At 39.6% G+C, this 18,977-nt stretch overlaps 2 protein-coding genes across 7 annotated transcripts in view; both read left to right on the top strand.

Annotated features, from left to right (window-relative positions):
- Window positions 1–8,740, top strand: part of PIK3CA (phosphatidylinositol-4,5-bisphosphate 3-kinase catalytic subunit alpha) — a 69,721-nt gene extending 60,981 nt beyond the window's left edge. For 4 of the 5 annotated variants that reach the window (XM_069792679.1, XM_069792677.1, XM_069792675.1 and 1 more), the window contains one exon: window positions 278–8,740. In XM_069792679.1, the coding sequence (XP_069648780.1) occupies window positions 278–548 (271 nt within the window). In that variant the 3' untranslated portion in view covers window positions 549–8,740. The remainder of the gene's footprint in view (window positions 1–277) is intronic. The other variant, XR_011326232.1, reaches the window with a different exon arrangement.
- A 1,970-nt stretch (window positions 8,741–10,710) lies between these two features.
- ZNF639 (zinc finger protein 639) lies at window positions 10,711–18,945 on the top strand. Of its 2 annotated transcripts, XM_069792669.1 has the most exons (6): window positions 10,711–10,806; window positions 12,081–12,184; window positions 12,591–12,658; window positions 13,241–13,348; window positions 14,216–14,353; window positions 14,630–18,945. In XM_069792669.1, exons 3-6 carry the CDS (start codon window positions 12,601–12,603, stop codon window positions 15,775–15,777), a joined length of 1,452 nt encoding a protein of 483 aa, XP_069648770.1. In that variant the 5' UTR covers window positions 10,711–10,806; window positions 12,081–12,184; window positions 12,591–12,600; the 3' UTR covers window positions 15,778–18,945. The 2 variants fall into 2 exon arrangements, with proteins under 2 accessions (XP_069648770.1, XP_069648771.1); XM_069792670.1 differs by lacking the exon at window positions 12,081–12,184 and having other exon boundaries at window positions 10,761–10,806.
- Window positions 18,946–18,977: the final 32 nt, after the last annotated feature.

Here is an 18,977-nt window from a genome sequence, read left to right as displayed (position 1 = left end):
ATAAACTTGTTGAATACTTGGCGCGAGTTGCAAATGAGGTTTAAGGCTAGAAAGCCCATCTTCAGTTTGGCCATTGTGTGTAGTCTGACCACTACTAATTCTTACAGAAATGAAGGTGATCCAAGTAGGATTTCTCAGCAACATCATGGTGTTCTTATTAGACTATCACTCTATTTTTTTTTTAGTGTCCAGTTACCCAAAACCTGTTTTGGAGGTGAAGAAGTAGTATGCACCCAATAGGGAAATACACTGAGCTTTTTTTCCCTGTCTCTTCCAGGTTTCAGGAGATGTGTTACAAGGCTTATCTAGCAATTCGGCAGCATGCCAATCTCTTCATAAATCTTTTCTCCATGATGCTTGGCTCAGGAATGCCAGAACTGCAGTCCTTTGATGATATTGCATACATTCGAAAGACCCTTGCATTGGACAAAACTGAGCAGGAAGCTCTTGAGTACTTCATGAAGCAAATGAATGATGCTCACCATGGTGGCTGGACAACAAAAATGGACTGGATCTTCCACACAATAAAGCAACATGCTTTGAACTGAAATGAAAGCAAAGATGACAAGAACTGATAGCCCGCTTTGTGGGTACTGCACTGTTAATACCAGTTAGCAGCAAAGACTGGTTGCATAGGAATTGCACAAACCACGAACAACATTAGAATTTATGGCAAGAAAAGAGATGAACTGTTTGGACAACTGTCAAAAATGTAAAACAGGGTTTCAGATAGCACTAAAGTTGTACACTTCAAACATTAAGCTTTAGTATGATGTGTGACTTAACGTTATGCCTTAAGCCCAAAAAGGTAAACTTGGAAGAATGTTTCCTTTTTTTATTTGATAGGATAACTTAGAAGGAAAAAGAAAATAGTGCTAGCATGAACATAGATCCCATCACATTACCTTAGATCTGGTACAGCAGGTAGAGACTATGTTGGATTGAGAAGAGTGGAAAGAGAATTCAAGTGATGGTGAATATTTAAATGCAGCATAGTTTGAATGGAAGGAGTTTTAAGCTCAAAGATCTAAAAACAAAAGTGAGAGGACAGTGCCTTTTAAATGTGCTCAGAGGCATTAATGTTTATGGGGTTGAGATGACCCTTTGATTTCTGGGTCCGTTATCTGCACAGTTTCTGAAAGCAGTAGGAAGTAGGCCCATTCAGTATGGTGTTTCTTCTGCTCAGTATTTCTAGGGGTGCAATTCATACCTTCACAAAGAAACTTCCTATCATCCCCAAAAACTGACTAACCTGGAAATTGAATGGTCAGAATTGGGTTTAGTGCAACAGAGAGTTGTAGTGTTCATCTTAGGTTTGCTTTAATCTAACTTGAACTGAGTAGATTTTTTTCATACATGTTTTCCAGAGCCTAAAGAAAGGTGAGTTATTAAAATTATTGAAAGATTATTTTTTTATAAAGGCTATTTATATAATAGGAACTATTATTAATATATATTCTTTATTTACATGATTTGTCCAATATTCACTCTTTTAATTTTGCAGCCCAGTTCTATCTGTCCAAGACTCCCGTTTCCATTAACGTCACTGAAGGTGACCAGATATACTCCTAGGACCAAATTCAACCCTGGTGAAAGAGGACACAAGTACCATTGAAGTAGTGGGAGATATACCCACTAATGCCAGAGGTGAACTTGGCCTAAGTCTCTTCAAAAAATTTTTGGGCATCACTCTTCACATTACTGAAGTGATATACTGGCTATTCAAGGAACGTACATTTAAACCCTCAATCTTTGGGTCCACCATTTCTCCTCTTTCTTCCTCCTTTGGAAGTGATTGCTTAATCCAGTAACAGATACATCAGAAATAGCAATTTAGATTTTCAATATGATCAATAATAAGCAGTTCAACATACAGCAGATACGTTGGCTAGCTCAAAGCATGTGGAGTTACCAAACATTTTATAGCTTTGTCTGTTTTGTGTGTGTGCGCGTGTATATATATTTGTAAATCTAGTTGTTGTCCTCTAACACAATTACGATGTGTGCAATCAGTTAAATTGGCACCACTTTTTGAAACTGTTCAGAGTACTGAGGATTTCAGATTGCCCTTATGCACAACTTCAGGTAGGACTGTTTTTCTAATTATTAAACAGGTTTTTTAATTAGTGAAGCCCACGATCCTGAGGGTGGTGTTCACCCTAACATTTTAAACTTGCTAGATTGACAGCACTTGGAGTGAATTCCAAAGGTCTGGGGCTTTCGGGGGTTCAGCTTGTTCACTTGCAAACACGCACCGAGGTGCCACTCAGAAAGTGCAATACCACATGTAATATAAAATATGCTGACAGCTGGTGTTAGGTTAGAATATAAGTATATAAATAAACTGTACTTTGTGCAGGCTGTACTGATGAGGTAATGAGTGGTTGGCTTCATTTAGCAAATTGTAATATATTAAAAATGTGCAATCAATTACATTATGAAAGACTTTGGGGATTGTAAAGCCAAGACTTTGGTCTTTCAAGACACTTTCATAGTCAAGATCCTGCAGTTGATTACTGCACACCTGGATACTTGATGTTGTGGGGGGAGACCTGTTTTTGTGAAAACTACAGAAGTTCCAAGAATTTTATGAGGAATGTGAAGTTTTATTTCCTTAGTTCTACTAAATGTTTTGGAGTAGTCCAACAGACTTCACATTACTCTTTTTATTGACTGTTACATATTTCTTTTTGTTCATACGAATATTTTAACTTCTGCTAACCTTGGTCATACTTTCTAGAGTGAAATTACCCTTGTATGTATAACTTTGCAGTCAACGCACTCTAATGGTTTAGCTCTTTTAAAACATGGCTTAGTTGCAACTTAAATTTAGTTCACAAAATCTGAAACCCTGTTGGCTATAACTCTTAACTGAGTAAAACTGTTGCACAAATGCCACATTAGGTGCTACATTATCCTTATTTATCTGGTATTGAAACAATGCTTTACCTCGTTTTCTCTAAGAGATGGTCAGCCTTTTTCAGCCTGGATGAAAAGATCAACTCAAATTTATTGGATGTTATGAGCCCACCTTCTTTTGTACTTTGTCCCTTCCTAGCCATTTACTTCTGTAAATATGACTATAAATGTCTTTCAGTTCAAGCATACAGTGTTCTGCACCCTTTTTGCACAAACAGAAAGGTATGAGGAATCAGGCTCTGTTTCTAAAAGTTATTGCAACTAAATGCTGTGCACAAGCTGTAGAAGTTATGAACATCAAATAGTAAAAGAAAGGAAACTTCATAGTGATACAGACATAATATGATTTGGGATAATTATAGCCTTTAAATTAAAAAAAAAAAAGTAGGAGAAGCACATGGGCTACAAGCGATTGTTCTTACCATAAACAGGATGGGCATTTGAAAAACATTCTGCCAATGTTTCAGGGAAAAAATAATAATCCTTTTTTTCAGCTTCAAAGTGTTCAACGCTAATTACCTTATCCTGTTATGCCAGTTTTGTGCTGATGTAACTTCACTGAAGATAGTGGAGGTACTATTTACTTATGTTGGTATAAATGAGAGGATGTCATCTGTTCTCAGTAAGATCTGCTTACAGACTGCGAAAGTACCTGTAACTGAGCTCTAGATTTTTACAGAGATTGCTTGGAATTTGGATTTTTATTTTTAGCTATTCCCACTTCATGGAGATTTGAAAGTGTTCCCTTTATTCTGAGAATCAGCTGCACAAAACACTAAGTAGCTTATTTTGAGCTTGAATTGAATCCAAACACCTTGTTCCTGCAAAACTTTGTAGTAGCACTACCAGAGCAAGGACCCCAGGATTGGGCCATATGTTTTATTACAAAGCATTAGGAAATGGTGATTTAGTGAAATACAAATTTAAAAACAGTAAATTTTTCAGCTGTGAAACTGTGTTTGATTTAATGACAGAACAGGCTGCTGCTGATTAGTTTTTCTTAAAAATATATTCTTTGCTTTCATAAAGGTAGCAGAAAAAGCACCTGTACTGACTTTACATATGCACACTTTTCTGTTCTAAAAGGGTGCATCAGTAGTTTGTTTTTTATAGGTAAAACAATTTCAGTATAACTTTTAAAATTAAAGAAAAGCATTTAAATAAAACCAAAATTGTTAGTGGTTTGGCATCTTGTGGAGAAGATATAAGCCTGCATATTAAGGGCAATATAGAAATTACCAAGCTTGTAAAGAATTTTGTATGTGATGACCCTACTGTTGGTGGTTTGGAGAGTTGTTTTAGGTTTTTTCCAACTTTCCTTTTTATGTAAAATATTAAATGCCCTTCAGTGGTCAGTGGCCCATGTTTGATGACAATTTGAAGGTATTTTCTTTGCTTTGTCATTTTATAACTGGCATGTTCCAACGTCTGTTCTTAATAATTGTGAATTCCTCCTGTTTTGCATGTCTGTACAGGTTGCAGACCTGGGCTGGACCCATTCAAAAAACAAATATCAAAAAAGCCACTTAAAATTACTATTTTGTTGATGTCTTTGACATCTTGAAAATGCTTCAAGTTAATGAAAATGGTGTGGTATTACAGAAAGAATTGTAACTTGCTGCTTCTAAGACTTTTTTTTTAAACTTCTTTCTCGTGTTTTAGTTTTACTTGAATGGAAGAACCACACTTGGTTTTTGTTTGGTTTTTTTTTTTTAAATATTATATAGCTGTGGATGTTGTTGCAGATTGTTGAATCCCAATTTAATTTTGCAATACATGTTTCATACAAATAATGAATTTGTATCTTTTTTTTGTGCTGAAAGTTGTCTCAGTTTAGGTAAGGCTCTATCTGTCCAAAATGATGTGTAGCTTGCCACCCCTGCAGCTGGTGTGGGGTTTTTGGGGGTGGTTTTGGTTTCATTTTCATTTTTTACACCTGTGTTAATGAAGGGAAGCCAACTGGAAATTGATATAGAAGTTCTCTATCTGCATACACTAACCAAATCTATAGGTGCTCTGGTCTTTGAGAAATTCTGATTTCACTTTATGCTGATAGAACACTGTCTTCATCAGAATCACTCTGGATTCACAACAGCATATGAAATCAGAATTAGACTATTATGTATATTAAAGTTCCAGATCACTTATTCATATGATTCAGTATGAAAGGTGTTCTCTTAATGAGGAATGTTTACTAGCAGCCTAGTTAAACACTTGACAATTTTACTTTGAAATAGTCTTTATTAACTAGCCTTTTCAGCTCTCCAATTCATAACTACTATAATCTTGTCTATAGCTACTTTCATTCTTGAGACTTCCAAGATTTTTATTGCTTGCTATCTTAAATGTTTCTTCTTCCTACTCCTTCATAGTATAAAAACTTGAACCCACACTCAGGAAAAATAGTTGTGTTCTTAATTTGCAGCACAGTATTCTTGATTTCTGAGCTTTATGGGATAGACTCTTAGAGTATGAGGTCTTACTGCGTTAGCACTCCTGACTCTAAGCCAGAGGTGGATCCCTCTGTCTCTTCCCTTCCCTCTCCAACACCCCTCTCCCCTAAAAAGTAACATGCCCATAGCATAAGAACATAAAATATTTGTAAGGGAAGATCAATTGAAGCAATGTTCTGCCTGTACTTTGAAGCTAGCATCCCCATTGGTTTTTATAAATGCATCTTAAGTGTCCTTACTTCTGTATGTGATGCAATATTCCTTCGGCATAAGGAAGGCCAAAAATACACTATTCTATCTTGACTCTTTCTGAAATTCTGGTGCCAGATCCCCAGTAGCTATTAAACTGGTTTAGGAATCATTTAGTTCAGTGTAACTGCATCACTTTTGTTAGCAACCTGTTCCAGTAATAAAATTAATCACAGTTAAACCAGACTTAATTGTATTGCTGAAGTTATAGAAAGTCTAATTCAAGCATAAGCTGTTTCTCCTAAGAATCTTATGTCTGTTGTAGTTTAGTTAATCCTTGAGAGCCAAAACATGGATATTCATAGCTGCAATCTCATTTTGCCTTGTTTCTTTGGTTTAACTACTTCTAATCTGTTTCCAGGCTTTATTAATAGTATTCTGTATCCTGAATTATCAACTGCCCCAGGCTGTCCAAAGTTGTCTTACTATTTCATTTGGGGCAGGGAAAGAAAAGGAAGAGACGAATCCTTCTCTTGTCTTGTAGCCGCTGTGGTCCAAATTCTTCATCTTTTCTTGTAAATATAAATGTATAATTCATCATCTGGGAGTATCATCCTTTCCCCTTGCCCCTTCGCACCTCTGTAAGTTTTAACTGTGAATATCCACATACACTATCAAAATCCACTTCCCTGGTGAAGAAAAGGATTTAAATATATATGGCTGCAGTCTCATGTCCTGGATTCCCAGGCTCGAAATTTTGAAAGTATTGTTTCATTGCAGCTGGCACCACAATTGCAAGAATTTTCACAGAATTTCACGGAATCGTTGAGGTTGGCAGAGACCTTTGGAGACCCTCTAGTCCAACCACCCTATTCAAAGCAGGGTCAGCTAGAGCAGGTTGCCCAGGACATTGTCCAGTTGGGTTTAGAGTCTGTCCAAGAAAGAAGAGTCCACAGTAAAAGTGTTTTCTTAATGTTTATATGGAAGTTCTTCTACTTCATTGCTTAATGTACTTTTACTGGCAGCACTGAGAAGAGCCTTGCCTGCCGCCTTTACTCCTCTCCATCAAGTATTTCTATACATTGCCAAGATGCCCCTTGAGCTTTCTCTTCACCAGGCTAAACAATCCCAGCGCTCTCAGCTTCCTCCCCTATCCATCATCTTCATGGCCCTTTGGCAGACCCATTCCCGTGTGTCCATGTCTGGCTTGTACTGGGGAGCCCAGCACTCCAGGTGTGGCCTCACCAGTGCTGAGCAGAGGGGCAGGATGAAGGCTCACCTTCCTTGACCTGCTGGCGATGCTCTTCCTAAGGCAGCCCAGGATCCCGTTGGCATTTTGGAAAAATAGAGCCCGGAAGGGTGTAATCTCTTGATGCTTATATGTAACTTTGTTGAAGCTGGTAGCAGTTACATGTCTGCCTCAAAAGGGGAATATAAACACCCACCAGTGCTAGAAATATGTTTTAAAAATGAGACAATTATCTTTGAAATAACCACTAGGGGGGGTGGGGTGGGGTAGGGATGTTGCCATGTGTATGTCATTCTGTGATAAAGGTCCTGTGGTAAAGTAGTTAGAAAGCAAGACGTTTTTAGTAGTGATGGGCCAAGAAAGTATTTAAGATGCAGCAAGATGCATGTGTTGTCATACTGAGAATAGTCTTGCAGTACTTCAAAAAAAAAAAAAAAACCCACAAAAAAAAACCCCACAACCCTTTTCTTCCCCTTCTGCTGTGCTACTCAAGTAACAAAAGTTTGGCCTATGATAATTATTGTAGTTCATGTTCATGGGAAACTGTAAAAAGTCTGCTTTTTATTTATCTTTGCAGTCTGTATCACATGCTGTTTATTAAAAAAACCTACTTTTGTTTGGTTTTTATCACACTTTTGAGTGTTAATGTATATACTAACAACTAAATTAAAATAATGTGATTGGTACACTTGTGAATTCTGAAGTGAGAATTTAAGGAAGACTTGGAGGTGTGATTTGGTGTTGCAGCCCTGCTTTTGAAAAAGGCTGGAAGAAAGGAGATGGAAATTGCGTACAACAGTTAATTTGGGGGGGAACAGAAATAGAATTTGCATTATGGGTGGGAATTCTTTGATGCACGTGGCATTTGTTCTTGTATGCGTTTATCCTCAAAATAAGTAACTTATTTTAGACGTGGTCTGTAACAGTTGTGATAAGAGCAGATGTTAACTGAAGTGTTTCAGTTGGATGGCTTTAAAGCCCCTGCTAAATCAGTCTGGTTTGTTTTTTAAAAATATCCTTCATGCTTTCATTACTAAAACTATATTTAAGAAAACAAACAAACTAGGCTGTATTTTTGTATCCAGTACTTATTTTGAAGGAGTGAGAAACATATGTGGGAAATTACTCACTGGCAAGTATAAGAGCATGGCGTTGCAATGGAATTGCTTCTGTGGACATGTTGGTCTACTTTGGACTTCAGTTGCTAACAAACTGTTATTGTGGGAGGGATTTTGAGCTCTCTTGCTGAGAATTTCACTTTTTTGGAGGGATGAGGGAAGTGTCAGGGTTTCTGTCTAGTTAGGGCACTTCTACACATTTTTGTCCCTGGTCAATTCTGTTTCAGATCACCACTGTCTAGCTTTGAGAAAGGGCTACAATCCAGCAGGTGCTCAGTCTGCACTGGGTCAAACTCCAGAATAAAAGGTGGACATCATTATCCTTACATTTATTTTGAAGGTCAAGCTGAGCTCTAGTCTGGAGAGAGCAAATCCAAGTATGGCTAGTGATTTTCTTTTTTCTTTTTTTTGAAGTAGCTAGTTCAGTAACCTGAACTAACAGGTTAAACTTCTGTTTATTACAGTGTAAGGTGAGTTATACCTCTTCTGGTAACTATGAAATGGTTATGAGTGCTTACTGCCTTGTTTTAAATGCACAGGATGGTTCAGGGAAAGGGGATCATCAGTTCTTGTTCAAATGCAAATTTTAGACTTTACTGCCATTACCGTGGTGTCTAAGTCTCGATCCCTAAAGCATTAAAAAATTATGGAAAATTTGCAAAATAATGCTGGTGAAACAGAGGAATTATTTGTGATGTGGGCAGTTTGCTTTAGCATGGGAATCTCAATGATCCCTCCTGATTTTATGCTCAGAAGTCAGTCTGGTTTCCAACCTGCATTGGAAAGACTTGATCCAAAATATGAACCCGTGTTAACAAAAGAGCAAGAAAACTGATGCTAGGCAAGGTACCTCAGATAACCTCCTATATGTCCTCTTAAACGCTAGCAAATCTACCTTCAGCAAAGGCTATTATTATGAGCTATGCTTAACTACTTTCATTGAAGAAAGGGTTTACTTCATTCTTATTTTGGTAAGGTTGCATCCCTGTTAACTGAAATGAGTTTCATCTGTGTTGCCAATTTAAACAATAAGGTGAATATCACATGGGCTTTTCTGTATTTCCAGTTGGAATGGGTTCTGAGAGATTAAAACCTGACCCAGAGCTGTCTGAACATCCCAAGCACGTGGTGGTTTAGAAAACGAGACTCATTTAGACTTCTCTGTCTAAAGCATTGATACCGTTTGATACCTGTGACTTTGAATTGGATCTGTGACTTCAAAAGGAATCCTCCTCAGATTTTTTTCTTTCACTCAAAGTCTTGTCTCTTTATCTGACATAGGTGGTGTTGGGCTGTGCTGCTTTGTGTGGAGAAGAAATCAATCAACAGGTAGAGAAGATGTATTGTGCTTTGGCTAGCCTCAGTTTGTCTCACCAAGCAGGACTGAATTCCAAGTAACGGGCTGGGTTTCAGTGGGTGGTTGTGGTGGGTTTTTTTTTTTTCAATCTGTCCTTGGCAAATTATGGATTTTAAGTTCTTATTACTGCCCTCTGCTGGGAACTGGAGAAAGTGCTTTTTTGGAATGCTTGCATGGAAAACATTTTAGTGAATAGAGGGAGAAATATACGGGCATCCACCGATTTGGGTGGCTATAGCCAAATTATGAGAACTTCAACACAAGCTGTCCTGGAGCAACGTCACCTCCTGTGGCTGGAATAAACAGCAGAGAACAAACTGAACTGGGATGCCAGGATCTTGTTTGATTGGTAATTCAGCTCAGGAGATAATAGATATAACCACATTTATTTGATTTCTGAGGGCTCAGCAATGTGGCTTCAAAAGGATACCTTTAGTTGTATTCATGCTGCTTACCATCAAAACTTCTGTGTAATCATAGGATGAAGCTCTTTCTATGTGGCTCTAACCAAATCACATCACCCTAAAGACACGTTTCAGACTGTCAGGACAAAGGCTAAAGGTAGGATATTATAAATGGAGTAAGTCCAGTCTCAACTCCCAACTAATGAATAAAACTGAGGTCAAAAGTAGGGTATAATTTTTTTTTACTAATCTGTGGAGCAGCAACATTAGGGATGTTGTGGATTCTCTGCTAATTAAAAGCTTGATCTTAAAATTAGGTAACTTCAGGCTAAGCTAGAGCAGAAGAGCTCAATGACTGAACCGCTTGGTAAAATTCCATGATCTGTTTTAAGTCATCAAAGTGACTGTAATGGTCTCCTTTGTGTCCTCAAAATAAATGACTTGTATTTCAAAACCATAACATGCTGTTTGAAATATTCTGTTTTGTGGAGAAATACAACTTGCTGCTCTTTCCTGTGGCATTAAAAAAAAGTGAAGTGAGCAAAAAGAAGGATTCTTTTGTGGTTATAAACGTGCCAAATTTTGAAAAGGGGAAAGCTGCTTATGTTAATTCTCCAACCCTTATTTTATTGATTCTTCTATGCAGCAGCTTTTGGGGAGAGCTTCTACGCGGAGACAAAAATGAAATTTGTGCTTTTTGAGGTTCGGGCTCTGACGTGACCCTCTCCCTCGCGTAGAATGCGACCCTGTGTGTGTGGTGATGGCAGCCCCCTGCCCTCTCTGAGGTGAGACGACGTGCTGCCCGGTGCCTGACAAGCCCTGGACAAAGCCTGTGCTGGTGAACTTCTGCGAGCGCGTAGTGGCGGGCGGTGGGATGACGGTATCGCGTGTAAATTAAAACAGAAATTAAAGGCTTGGTCTCCGTCCACCACCACCACCCCCACCACCCCCCCCGTCCGCGGTTGCCATGGCGACGGGCGGGGGTCAGGAGGCGCCGGCGCGGCCCCCAGGGGGCGCCATGTCGGCGGCCGCCGCTGGCCCCGCCCCGCCCCTTCCCCCGCGGGGAGCGCCGCGTCCGACGGCGACAGCGGGCCCGCGGCTGGGCGCGGAGCGGAAGGTGAGTCCCGGCGGCGAGATAGGAGGGGAGCGGCCGCCGGCGTCGCCCGCAGGCGCGGGGATGCCCCCTGGCTCCGCCGCCGCCCGCCTCCCTCCAGCCTTTCACCCCCGCCGGGCGCGGCCCGCCTGCCGCTGACCGTCGCCTCGCCCCCGCCCCCCCATCTTACCTCTCGCCCCGCCGCCATTCGAAGCGCGAACCCGCGCCCGCCGCCCCTCGTCCCCCGCGAAGGGCGCGAGGAATGACTCGCGCTCCGCAGCGCGCTGGGGCCCGCGCCTCTCCCCGCGCTCAGGCGGGGGCCGGGCCCGCGGCGATCCCCGCTGGCGGCCCCGGGCCGGGCCCTCTCCCCGCCGCCGGAGCGTGGCCGCGGCCTCGCCCCTGCCCCCGGCTCCGCGCCTCGCCGCCGCGGCCGCCTCCGGGGCGGAGCGGCGCCTTTTGCCGCGCTCCCGCCCGCCGTTCCCCGCTCCGGCCGCCGCGCAGGCCGCGGCCGGCTCGGCGGAGGCTGGGGGGCCGGGGATCTCGAGTTTTTGGGCCTTTATGAGGCTTTGCCGTAACCGCGCCGAGCAGCTGGGAGAGACGTACCGGGACAGCCGCTGGGGAAGAGGAACGGGCGTTACTGGCCCGGGGGCCGGTCCGCGGGGAAGAGGTTGACTGGGATAAAACTTGCCGTCTCAGTGTAACGTAGGTTCTTCCCTCGCAGTCAGAAAGAGCGATGAGGGCATCTGATACGTCTAGACCACGATGTAATGCTAAAACCCGTGTTATTCCCATGTTACGCTCCCCTTAAAATAAAACTTTAATGCAGACAAGTTATTTCATCTCATGAGAAGAGCCTTTACTTGATGAGGGGCCTTTTTTTCCCTGCTTTCAGCTCTGGTGGGTGGCATTGGCTTTAGAAGATCCTGGAAGTGCCCTAGTGTTACGGTAAACCACATCAGATTCCATGTTTGCAGCCCTTTCTTCTTCACAACTCTTTGGGCCAATGCATAGCTCAAGTATTTTTGGTGTCTCCACATATTTTTCTGTTGTCAGGAGCTGCCAAGTGCAGCGAAAGCTAACTGATGTGGGACAAAAGGAAAATAAATACTCTAATGCATCTACCTTATTAATTTTGACACTCTAAACCAAAATTAATGCCAACTTTTTATGTTGTTTTCTAGCTTCAATTTCCATAGTTTCATTCTTTATAGCGCTTGTGTATCTGATTCTTTTATTATTATTATTTTTTTATTTTGTGCTCAAGTTTTAAAGTGTTTTAAAATGCTGTCACTCTATAGATGAACATCTTCTCGAGCTGATGTATTCGCTACATTTGGAAGCTGTACAGTCATCAGCTTCTTAGCTGCTCTTCTTGCTGATACTGAAGAGTCTAGGATTTTTGGTAAGAGAGCACGACTTTTGTTGGTATTTTCAACATTAAAACTTTACCTGAAGGACTGCCACAGAATATCTGGTCTCTGACAAAAGGCCATAGGGTGCTGGAGAACTGCCTCGCAGGTTACACTGAGTACTTGAGTGCCTGGAGTCCTGACCTGTCTGTCTTTATGGTGAACCTTCTTTTGTTCCAGGGCAGGAATACGAAACTTGACTTCAGTAGTTTTGTGGATTTAATGTGTTCTTAACTGTAACAGAAGGGGCTGGGGGGCAAGAAAGCGGAGTAGGAAAAAACCTCTTGTATTTAATGTGTGGGTTTTCAAATGTTGGTATTGTTTCGTGAAGTCATGAAAGATAAACTAGATACAAACAAGTCTTAATTCTTGAATATTTTCACTTTGCAATTAATTTAGATTATTCAAAATGAATGAACATCCTAAAAAGAGGAAAAGGAAGACTCTACATCCTTCTCGATATTCAGGTCAGTCTAGAGCTTAAGTTATGTATGCTTTAGTAAGTTTATTTTTTCTCAGAATAATTGTTTTATGAAAAGGGACCATATGTGCTAATACGTGGAAGATCAGTCACATAAAAGGGAGGGATAAGAAGTCTTGTCTGAATGTATTGAGTACCAACTCTGCGTGCTCTTTTATTAAGCCACTTTCAGTCAATGCATCTGAATAGTTTTCTTCTGTACTCCCTGCAGATGGGGAAACTTGCTCAAGCTACAAAATGAAGATGATTCTACAAACGCACAAGGGGAGGAATTTTGTAAAAGTTGGGATGGGGGTGTGCAGAAGTGTTCAGCACTGAACGAACTGTTCTCCTGTCGCTGTCTTCAGTGGGAGCAGAGTTTGCTAACGATTGTATCTGATACTCCAAACTTCAGGGCAGCAGCTGAAAGTTGTAAATCACAATAGGAATGTTATCAGGCCAGCATAGAATTCTTCAAACACAAGAAGTAAAAATGTGGCTGGTGAAGAGAATTTTGGTGAACGTTAAATACATCCGTAGCAACATCAGTACGTTAGTGTTAAAACTTACTTTTTTTTGTGTGTCTTAGATTCTTCAGGTGCAAGCAAATACATAGACAACAGTGGAATTTTTTCTGACCACTGCTATAGTGTCTGTTCTATGAAACAGCCAGATATAAAGTTTTCTGAAAACAGAGGTAAGACTACGTTTTGGGATCTTGTTCTGCAATTCTTTACTAAGTGTGTCATGCTCCTATTCACAGAAGCAAATAGAATACAAAATAAGGAGTGGGTGACTTCTGAGCATTGTTGTGATCTGATATGCCTTAGACTGGTGGAAGGTTGTTTAATTGTTAAAATCGAAATACAATTTTCAAAGTAGAAACAATGATAACAAAAAGATCTTTCAATTTTACAACATTCATAAAGATGATTAGACTTCTTTATCTAAACATCCGCTAGCTAGGTAATACAAAGCTGATGTAAATAATCTAAGATTTCAAATGGAATTTACCAGCAGTTGCATTGAGCTGTACTTGTACTTACGAAAAACAAAATGCTTTTTTATAAAACATCCACTAGTGGATGTAAAGTTTAGCAGAGCAAATGTGGGGATGGATTTTTTTTTTTTTCACTCTAATAAATTAGCCAGCAGGTCTCTAGAAGTCTTAGAAAGTATTATACTTTAAAATGTGATGTCCAGAAATATTTGAGAATATTTTTTAAAATTGTGTCTTTCAAATATAAAGTTTTATTTAAGGGTTTTAGTTTTTTTCCAGTATAATGAATTGACTATTTTTTGCTGAAATTTTAAAGACAGAGTTGCCACCTTTTGAATTCTTTTGTTGTCTTCTGTATCTGTGGAAATACAGATATTTATTGTTACTGTCAGGTATTTATTGTTACTTTCTTTAATGTAGGTTATGATGTGATTAGTACATAAAGATAAATTTATGCAACTGGAATAAGTAAATAGTAAATAAGATCTATGGTTAAATCGGAGAATCACGATGATACTAGTATGGACAAATGATGACAAGAAAATCCTTCTTTTATCTTTGCAGCTAGATTCCACAGTCCTGTGCAGAGCCTAGACACAGATGATGATGGGAGTCCAGTGCATGCTGGGACTTCTCAGTGGAGCAGTTCACATTCAAACGTTGTGGGGTTGCATTATGCAGACCCTAAAAAGAAGGATAAAGGTAAAGGTCAATGTGTATTTGCAGCTTAAGTGCTGGGAAGCTGGAGAGCATGGCTGCTGGCTTTTAATGTAACTTTTTTGCTTTGACAGAAGAGGTGAAGGATTTGTAGTTTACGTTATTTATTTGTTAGTTAAGTATAAAACAGTCTGGCTGGGGAAAATTAAGTGCTTTTTATATTTGTAAGCTGCTACAACTAACTGAAAAGTTTAATATGGTCCCAGGTGTTTTGCAGGGGTTTTTTAACCTTTTGCTTTTATTACCTATTTCCTCCTGCAGATAAAGGTACTAATAATGGAATGTGCAGAGACTTATGTGATTCACCTATATTCAGTGACAGCCCTACAGAAGAAGAGAAACCTCTAGATATTCAAACTGTAGAAATTTCTACAACAGAAGTGAATGCTGTAGAAGTTCATGATATAGAAACACAAACTGTGTCACCTGAGAAGCTGGAAGCTGAGGACCTAGAGGAAATCCCTCTGGAAACCTGCAAAATCTTTGAGAAGAACCAGGCTTTGAATATCACAGCTCAACAGAAATGGCCTTTGCTGAGAGCCAACAGCAGTGGCTTATACAAGTGTGAGCTCTGTGAGTTTAATAGCAAGTACTTTTCTGATTTAAAGCAGCACATGATCCTGAAGCACAAGACATGTGCAGACACTCATGTCTGTAAAGTTTGTAAAGAAAGCTTCTCCAGCAAAGTGCAGCTCATTGAACATGTGAAACTACATGAGGAGGATCCGTACATCTGTAAATACTGTGACTACAAAACAGTGATATTTGAGAATCTGAGTCAGCACATAGCAGACACTCACTTCAATGACCACCTTTATTGGTGTGAGCAGTGCGATATGCAGTTCTCCTCGAGCAGTGAGTTGTACCTGCACTTCCAGGAACACAGCTGTGACGAGCAGTATTTGTGTCAGTTCTGTGAGCATGAAACAAATGATCCAGAAGATCTGCATAGCCACGTGGTGAATGAACATGCATGTCGACTGATAGAGTTAAGTGACAGCTATAATAACAAGGAGCGTGGACAGTACAGTCTCATAAACAAAATCAGTTTTGACAAATGCAAAAACTTCTTTGTATGCCAAGTGTGTGGCTTTAGGAGCAGGCTGCATACAAACGTCAACAGGCACGTAGCTATTGAACACACCAAAATATTCCCTCATGTTTGTGATGACTGTGGGAAGGGCTTTTCAGGTATGTTGGAATATTGCAAGCATTTAAGCTCTCATTTATCTGAAGGGATTTATTTGTGTCAATACTGTGAATATTCAACAGGACAGATTGAAGACCTTAAAACTCACTTGGATTTCAGGCATTCAGCAGATTTGCCTCATAAATGTACTGATTGTTTAATGAGGTTTGGAAATGAAAAAGATCTTTTAAGTCATCTTCAGATACATGAGACAGCATGATTACTTTCTTTCCCTGTAATCAATTTGTTAGAATTGGAATTAACTTCCAGTCACTGAAATGTGATATTAAATACAATTTTAACAGCAATTGTACAATTTTAATGTTTTCATCTTTATATCGGCAAAGCATGTACAACAACTTGGTGTTGTGAATTTCCTTACCTAGGAGTTTCAGTAGGAATAATCGCATTTACAGTGTGATGGATCAGATTTTGGGGGGAGGGACAGTGGGAGTAGTTGCATGTTGTGATAGCAGTTCTGATGGTCATACTGCACTTTCACATCTAATGTACAAGACCAGCTCTCTGGAGTTTAAAAAGGGATAAAGAGAAAGCTAACATCGAGTTCCACGCTTAAGTAACACCACACTGATCTCAATTGCATATCCAGCTCATGTTACCCTCTGGCAGCAGGTCACTTGTGCTGATGTTTAGCAAATTGCACTAGCCTGCCAAAGATAAGGGTGTTCCAAAAATTCCCAAGCATGGACATCTCCAAATTCACATATCAGCCTGCGTTTCCCACCTCATACTCTTGATAAGCTTTTAAAATTGTCCTGTACCTATCCGACCTCATTGTTCACTTTCTTTGTTCAGTGTTTAATTTCAACTCCTGTCTGTGGGACTAACAACAACCCTCTCTTCCACACACTTACTACAGACCTTGCACATGATTTTTGTCTCCTTTATTTACCTTTTCCTATCTTTTAAAGCACCAAGGAGACACCCATTGCTTGTGCGTAAATTTGGTCATGTTTTAAGGAGTATTTGTAAGGGAATTTTGAAAGTGATCCAGCTGAGAATGTACAAGTATGATTTTTCTTATCTAAATCCCAATTTAGCTCTCGCTGAAATGATGTATGTCACCAACCTCATTTAGAGCAAGCCTCTGTTAGTCTATCATTCTATTATTATAATTATGTATATTTATAATTAGCTTTCCACCGCTGGTAATTTGAGGAACGTTATTTTAATTCTGTACATTTTAAACTTCTGTATACTGGCTTAAAACACTGGTACAGTACAAAAATTTTGTTAACTTTAATCACTTTCAAATGGTTTCACGCATCTGTTCAGATTAGATAGTGCTGTCCTGCCATTATAATCATTAGAAGTGAATTTTTACAATTCATTCTGTAGCTGTATTTCAGAGTGGATACTTGGACAGATAAAAATAAGGGTGAGGTCATTTAGATTGTGCTAGTTATCAGGGTGAATTTACCCATAAATTAGTGGTGGAATTTACATTTCTTTCTGCATCGGTTGTAAATTTGTAATGCAAGATTGTCTAATGCAAGCTTTGTATAGATAAAATGAATGTATAAAACATTTCTTGATCAGTGAGATTTGGTGTTGTCAGCTTCAAGGCATGCAAGGGTCTTTGCATTTGATTTTTAAAGCTAAGGATAAAAATTGGCTGAATATAATCAGTTTACGGAAGTTATAATTTCTAGAGAATTATTTCTGGAAAGTCTGCTATGAACCAGTTAGAGTCTATTTCTTTGAAGGAGGCAAGACCATTTCAAAATGCTGTTTTACTACTAAATCTTTCGTGTAGTCATTGAAAAGGGCAACCTGATGGTGTCCTGACTGTATTTTATTAGTCTGTTGTATAGAGAATACCAATGTCTGTGGTAGAATTGCTGATTTCCTATTTTGAACACAGTCATCCTGGCTGGCTTAAAATGGTAGCAATAATATAGTTAACAAACACTAAACAGTATTATTTTATATATGGAAAGCTAATTTTGTTCATATGGGTATAACTGAGAGGGTGGAATGCTGATTCTCTTAAAACCCTGCTCTTAGTGACAGCATACAGGTGGAATGGCACAGTTGAGCTCTGGGAAGAAAGCCACTCCAGAGGACATTGACAAGAAGTAGAAGCCATTAAAAAAAAAAAAAAAAAAAAAAAAGTGGGCTTAAGAAGCGTGCATGTTTGTATAGACCATTGTTGTGTCTCATACAGGAAAGGTGTTCTCCTGTAAAAGCAGAGAGCCCTGTGATACAGAAAACTTGCTTGTTGACTCCTGCATAACTTCAGGTCTATCTTTGATTTATTTCTAATCTAAACTGGGAATGAAAAGAATACCCCATAGAAATGTTATGAAGCCTAAATCATTCCTAAATAAAATGCACCCCACGGTGTCTAATTGGGAAGTACATACATTGTCTTCGGTTGGATTTTATAAACAAGGGACTAATGTTAGTATTTTAGTTATCTGTCAGAAAGTAAATGGAAATGTACAGGAGTAGCTTGGCATATTCTACCTTGGCAGAAGCACAAGTAGGGTATCGGCTTCCACATGATTAGCATGCTAAAACAAGAAAGATACTAAGTTGTAGAAAAAACAGGTAATGGGTGGAGTCTGTCTAGAAGTTGGAAGGCCAAAAGGAATGACTGTACACACCAAGAACAGTATGTTTTTCCCATCAAAGGGAAGACAAGAGTTTGGTTTATTTATGTGAAGCCTGTTAAGTGGAATGTCAATGCTCTGACATCGCTGCACTGAGGTGAACTGAGAGCACCTGAATGCAGCTGGTCTGATACTGCCATGGACTTCAGTCTTCTTTAACCCCATAGCTTAAGCAATTCACCTCAGTCTTGAATGAGAGAAATTAACTGTAGTAATCAGAAGTATGCCAGGGCTTTGTTCTCGGCACTACTCAATATATATATCAAATTCAGTTGTTCATTGTTCATTACACTGCTACCTGCAAGGTTAATCTACTTCAGGAACAGCATTCTAACTGGAAGGTATACAAAATCACGAGATGGTTTTGGGAAGTAATTTGTATTTGATTCTCTGCTTTTCAGACTTTTGAGCCTTCAGGCTAGATGTGTGTCGTGTATTTCAGCTTCCTGGATCATGTTTGTTATTGAACAAAAGAACATTTTTATATGAAAGATTCTGTTGACTTCAAAACAAAATTTAAATCTGGCCAATTATTGTAAGAAAATACAGCAAAGTAGTAATTCTCAAATGTGTTCTCTATAATGCTTGTTGAAGTGTCATTGAATTTCATTGTTTGTGGTGGTTCTCATTTTCTTACACTCTCGTATCAAATGTATAAATTATCAGTGCTTTTTAACTCTTGAAAGTACTTAGCGTTTGTCATTTCAGCTGACTGATTAAACCACGGTGCTGACAGTACGCAGGAATCCAAAGTCACGCTTCGTTGTCTTTGTTGTAGATCCTC

Source organism: Haliaeetus albicilla, chromosome 9 (genome assembly GCF_947461875.1).
Source record: "Haliaeetus albicilla chromosome 9, bHalAlb1.1, whole genome shotgun sequence".
Taxonomy (NCBI): Eukaryota; Metazoa; Chordata; class Aves; order Accipitriformes; family Accipitridae; genus Haliaeetus; species Haliaeetus albicilla.
Note: the sequence above shows the minus strand (reverse complement) of the source record. Positions and strands in the feature narration are given on the sequence as shown.